General features: G+C 41.7%; 1 protein-coding gene across 1 annotated transcript in view; it reads left to right on the top strand.

Moving 5' to 3' along the window:
* LOC133134937 (large neutral amino acids transporter small subunit 3-like) overlaps window positions 1-4,567 on the top strand; it is a 40,621-nt gene extending 36,054 nt beyond the window's left edge. The window contains exons 14-15 of the mRNA XM_061251556.1: window positions 1,494-1,617; window positions 1,964-4,567. Coding sequence (XP_061107540.1) covers window positions 1,494-1,617; window positions 1,964-2,077 — 238 coding nt within the window. The 3' untranslated portion in view covers window positions 2,078-4,567. The remainder of the gene's footprint in view (window positions 1-1,493; window positions 1,618-1,963) is intronic.
* Window positions 4,568-6,000: the final 1,433 nt, after the last annotated feature.

Here is a 6,000-nt window from a genome sequence, read left to right on the forward strand (position 1 = left end):
CATGAGTGGGGGGAAAAGCCTTGGTCTTTGAACATGATGTTTCAGGCCAGGACGCAGCAATGAGGTTAACCTGTCTCTGTCAAGGTAATGAGACAGGGTTCTCCATTATCTTCTGGGCTTTGGCAGGTGAAAGGGGTTGGGCTGAGGGTCCTCTAAAGTCTCTCTTTCTTAATGCGCTCGCTGATCTGGTAAGGTCACGCTGGCATTCCTTGAACCACCGTCCATGTTCGACACATTGATGTCCATGGCTATCTATGCCAATCATATCAGGGAACAGGAGAGAGAGAGAAAGAGAGTAGGAGAAGGAATAAAATGTTTTGCATCCTCTTGTCAGTGCAGTTAAGGTGGGACCAGTGCTCACAGAACACTGAGACATTTATTGACTCAGGGGCTGTGGAGTGCTTCATGGACACTCAGTGGGCTAGGGAATAGGGGATACCCCTTCACCCCCTAGCGCAACCCTGCTGTGTTTCTGACCTGGGCGGTCGCCCGTTGGAAACCGGAGTAGTAAAAGAGATCATAGCTCTAGTGCTCATGCATGTCTCATTTGGGGAACATACTGAGCGCATTCAGTTTTTTAAATCGACTCCCACTTAACCTCTGGTCCTGGCTGGTTTGGCATAAACTGCACTACTGGAGCGAGTGTGGAAAAGGCATCCTCCCGCTCCAGAAAGCTTCGGGTTTGGGTCAGAGCCTGGCATGGACAGCAATTATGAGGAAGCTGGGCCTCCTGCCGATTGTAGAGGGTCTTACCTCAGAAGGCAGGGAGGAGAGTTTGACCTGGGATCCACTGGCAGACTGGAATCCTCCAGTTGACGGTTTGAACAGGGAGGAGTTCTCCGATTCAGAGTTCTTTGAGGCCGCATGCCTCAGTTTTCCTTTGGGTTGGGAGATACAAGCGTGATGGTAGTGCTCAACTTCCACTTGCTGGTGAACGTCCCCCCTGATGCAGCCCTATCTGAGGTCTTTAGCAAACAGCATGCTACCACCTTGCCACTCGATCGGCCCTATGACTATGCCATCAACCTATCCTATATCCTTGCACAGTACCTCCTAGGAGTTCCCTGTACTCCCTGTCAGTTCCCGAATGCACCACCCTGAAGAAATATATAGAGAAGGCTTTGGTGAGAGGTTTTATCAGACATCTACTTCACCAGCGGGCGCTGGCTTCTTTTTTGTGGAAAAGGAGGAGGGCCGAGACTCTGCATTGCTTATAGGGGGTTAAACAACATCACGGTCAAGAACCATTATCCTCTATCTCTCATGAACTCTGCGTTTGAACGTCTCCCAAGCTCGATCTCCACTGGGTTGGTTTGTGTTGGCATTTTCACAACAAGGTGACATGGTTTGTGAGGTGTATTAAGAATGATCCATCGCATATTTTATCGAGCGTGCACATTATCTTTTTTGCAACTTTTAGCTCTTCAACAGCCAGAGTGGGTGGTGTCATCAACTGTACACATTCACAGTGCCTCCTTCATTCTATCTCACAGGTACCCCTCTAATCACTTTGGGACCCTGACAGGCCTGCAGTCAATGATCAGCGCTGTCTTCGCCCTGTTCCAGCAGCTCCTCTTCATTGGCATGGTGGGGCCACTTGAAGGGGACCCATACTGGGTGAGACTGTGTAACAATGAGGCACAAATACTCCCAAGACACTGTTAGCCTGCTCTAATACTATCACTCTAGATACACTGTTACACTGCATGATATCGAGGAGCTTATACTTAGAGACACTATTAGCCGGACTGACATTCTTTGGATTTTGCTAACACTAATGCAATGACACGCTCTTTTCTGTGCTGTGCTGACCAATGCTAGAGCCCTGAAATGCTGTTACACTAAGGCACTAATGCTCCGTTAAGCAGTTAGATGCAAAAACAGAGATGCTATTGCTACTGCTACTTAGAAACAGGCACCAATATGCTGTGACTGATTTCACTCTCTCTTTTGACAAAAACAGATAAACTTTGGGCTGCTCATGTTCTCCATGGCTGGCTTCCTATTGCCAGGATACCTCCTGTTTCTTCGTAGAAACTTGGTCCAGGAGATGGCTGACAGTAATGGCACCAAATAACATAGCAATGGCCAGATCACTCAGGAAGATACACAAATCTAGGAATTACATGGGAATCACGTGACTGATGAAAATGAGTTTTTCTTATTAATTATAATAAGAACAACAGATTGATAAGAATCAAAAAGTCTATAAGTTTTGTTTCTTCTTGTTGTTGGTGTCATGTGGTGTTCATCTAGCTCAAGCCATTTGATTTCAAACCAAAGTTTAAAACACTTGATTTGATTTGAAAACATTTGTCTCACTTCAACAAGTTGCATTGGATTGTTGTTTTAATTTTTATTTTTTGCCTGCATGGTTAAGGTTACGTGTAGTTTTTGATCCTTTTTTATTTATTTTGGTTGTATTTGTGACATATGTATAGCTATCATACATAAGAGATTTCTAACCACAAAGCTTGCATTATGCTTGAGTTCGTCCACAGTTCTGTCATGTCTGTATTAGAGAGAAAAACAGTGTGGTCATCTGGAGGGGAAGAGCCACCGCTTCTCTAACTACCTCTTCCTGGAGTTCTGGTTCTCCATTGCACAAGAGTGGCCTTTCAAAATAAAAGCTTTGAAACAACTTCAACTTAACAAGTGCAGCCTAGTGTAGGTCACAATCCTTGATACTTTTCTATGTGGTAACCCTCCACCCCCCCATGTCAAAAATGTTGTTCACCTCAAGAACACCTCAAAGAATAATATTAGAAGTGTCTCTGGTTCTCACATGGACTGTCACTATTATACTTTTTGGTTTTCATTTGTTTTTACAACAAACACTTCAGCATTTGACCTAGTGTGAATGCATGTAATCTTCTACTGGACACAGCCAATCTTCATCATTTACGTATAATGTGCTTTGAGGCAAGTGGCAAGAGTTAAATTTGTACATTCTTGAATACGTCTTTAATTTTCATTTGTGCTTAAATAATTCAAATAATCTCTGACCACGTGTGGGTCAATTAGGAGAAACCACTGGTTGTATTTAATATTGGCGTAAATCAATATCTAAGCAAATTCTAACCAATATGCTTCCCCCTAGCATGCAGCTGTTGCTGTTCTGTTCATGGTTCCCACATCTTTCTCTAGAACTGAGAAACCACCAGATTTTCAAAAATGTATTATGTGGAGTGTTTTGCAGAAAACAGTAAATATATTATGTAAAATGTGTGTTTAATGTATATATTTAAAAAAAGGGAACTTCGTGTACATGTTTGTTTGATGTTGGTTGCAGCCATGTTTTCTTTTTGGAGGAAACATGCTGTTGATTGCATCGTCTTGTGGACACCACAGCCAAAGAAAGAGGTGTAATTTGTTGTCATTTAGTAGCACTGAGGTTGAGTGGGTGAACTGGGGGTGCCATCTCTTTGCCCTGCCCCACCCCCAACACACACACACACACACACACACACACACACACACACACACACACACACAAACTGTTGGATAGTTCTTGAAGATTAAAATGAATATTTCAGTGCACTATTAAGAAGGTATTATGCATATGAATGCCGAAGAGTGTAATACTTCTGTGTGCTTTGTTGAAAAGATATTAACCTTTGGTTTGCAGAAAGTGTCTGATGGAAGGCTGCAGGTTTGCACATACCAGTTGAACACTCATAACCCTTGAGCACTGAATGTAACCTAATGCTTCACTAAATATATGGGCGTACAAATATTACCAAACAAAGTGTTCGGTAAAGTGCCCATGAGTCCATTTGGCAGGTGGACTCAGTCACTGTACCAACACTAAAGTGTTTTCATAGCTGTTTTGAGGATACAGAGCACCAACCCAATTAACTTTTTGCTGCCACAGGAATATACTCAACCTGGTATGCATTAAAATACTATGCATTTGCTTTGTTGGACTGAGTTGCAGTTCCCTTGCCTGACTTTGCTGAAGGGGGCGCTCTTATCACAGATTGTCACAGATGTTTCAGTATGTTTCTCTGTTACGTAGGCTGATGTAACCTTTATTTTTTAAGCTGGTTGCAGCACAACATGTGTTACTTTAGTGAATTAAAGCACTACGGGGTGGCAGATGTTTCAGCCTGTGACCACAGCCTGTTGGCTGATTTTCCCAGTCTATGGAAGCTCTCCTTCCACTGTCACTGTCATCACACAAATTCTTTAGACACACCAGATTCTCTGCCTCAGTGTTTCCCTACATCAGCCTGGAGTTTCCAGTGCTGTATTACTGTACAGAATGTATGGTATCCCCATAATGTTTGGGCAGACCTATCAATGACCTTTCACATAATGCCTGAAATTGGAATGTTTTGGCTTCAAGGATATGCAGAGCTTTTCAGCTGTGAGAACAGCCGAGTGTCTGTTTGGCGTAAAGAGTCTCTGATAGTCACCAGTGGATGCTAAAATGATAATGTCACTAGGAAGTGGGAAATGTGATTTTAAAAAATTGTATGAAGCCTTTTTTCTATGCCATATATACTTCTGCAATCAATGCAAATGTTTGAATTTTAATACTGTAATAAAGAATGTATAAAATGTTTTTGTGTTCAGTGGGCATACAATACAACCTGTAAGTTTTCTGACAGTGAAACAATTTCTGTTCTTTTGGCCATGTATTTAAGCATGTTGGGGCCCTTAACCCCACATTGCTCCCTGGGCGCTGCTCTGTGGCTGCCCACTGCTCCTAATAACCAGGATGGGTCAAATGCAGAGGCCAAATTACCCCACGGGGTTCAATAAAAGGTATATTATTATTATTATTATTATTATTATTGGATTTGAAATGAAACAATGAATATGAGGTTAAAGTATAGACTATCAGCTTCAATTTAAGGGTATTTAAAAGCCATATATCCAGTGATCCATGTCAGAAGTACAGTCCCATCTAAAAGTATTGGAACAGCAAGGCCAATTCCTTTGTTTTTGCTATACACTGAAGACAATTGAGTTTGAGGTGAATAGATGTACATGAGACATGACAGATGTACATGACAGATCCGAATTTCAGCTTTTATTTCCTGGTATTTTTATCTAGATTTGTTAAACAACTTAGAACATAACACCTTTTGCATCAGACGACCACATTTCTAGGTGAGCAAAAGTATTGGAACGTGTGACTGACCGGTGTTTTTATTTCCCAGATGTGTCCTGTTAGATTGAACAATAAATAGTTCTGAATGTCTACTCTTGGTTTTAGCCTTGGATTTTGCCTGTGAAGACTGCATTTGTGTTAGAAAAGATAAACCCAACATGAAGAACAGGGAGCTGTATTTGGGAGAAAAGCAAGCCATTTTAAAGATGGGAAATCAACCAGAGGCATGGGACAAGCAGTTGGGATAGCTTGTACAACTTGGAATGTCCTGCAAAATAAAGAAACCGCTGGCGTACTGAGCAACAGACATCGAACAGGTTAACCAAGGAAAAGAACAGCAGTTGATGACAGAAACATTGTATGAGAGCTGTAAAAAAAAAAAAAAAAAAAAAAAAAAAAACTCTAAACATCAGTCAAGTCACATCACAAACAATCGCCACAGGGCAGGGGCGAAGGTATCTCAGTAAAGCGTTCGAAGAAGACTTAGAGAGCAGCAACATTTTTATTTGTATTTATTTGTATTTATTTTGGCCAGCCACCATCCCCCTTTTCAGGGGCCTTAACTTTATTTATTTATTTATTTATTTATTTTATTTCTATACAAAATGAAAGAAAAAGTGCCTGGCCAAACACAGAAACAGGCAGCTGGACAGCAATGTTGAGGCTATACCACAAGATGCAAATCACTGATCAGTAGTAAGAATCAGAAGGCGAGATTACAATTTGCAAAGAAGTACAGAGAAGAGCCACAAAAGTTCTGGAACACAGTGTTGTGGACTGATGAGACCAAGATTAACCTCTACCAATGTGATGGAAAGGCCAAAGTGTGGAGAAGGAAGGGATCTGCTCATGATCTAAAACATACAAACTCATCTGTGAAG

This window comes from Conger conger, chromosome 8 (genome assembly GCF_963514075.1).
Source record: "Conger conger chromosome 8, fConCon1.1, whole genome shotgun sequence".
NCBI classification, from domain to species: domain Eukaryota; kingdom Metazoa; phylum Chordata; class Actinopteri; order Anguilliformes; family Congridae; genus Conger; species Conger conger.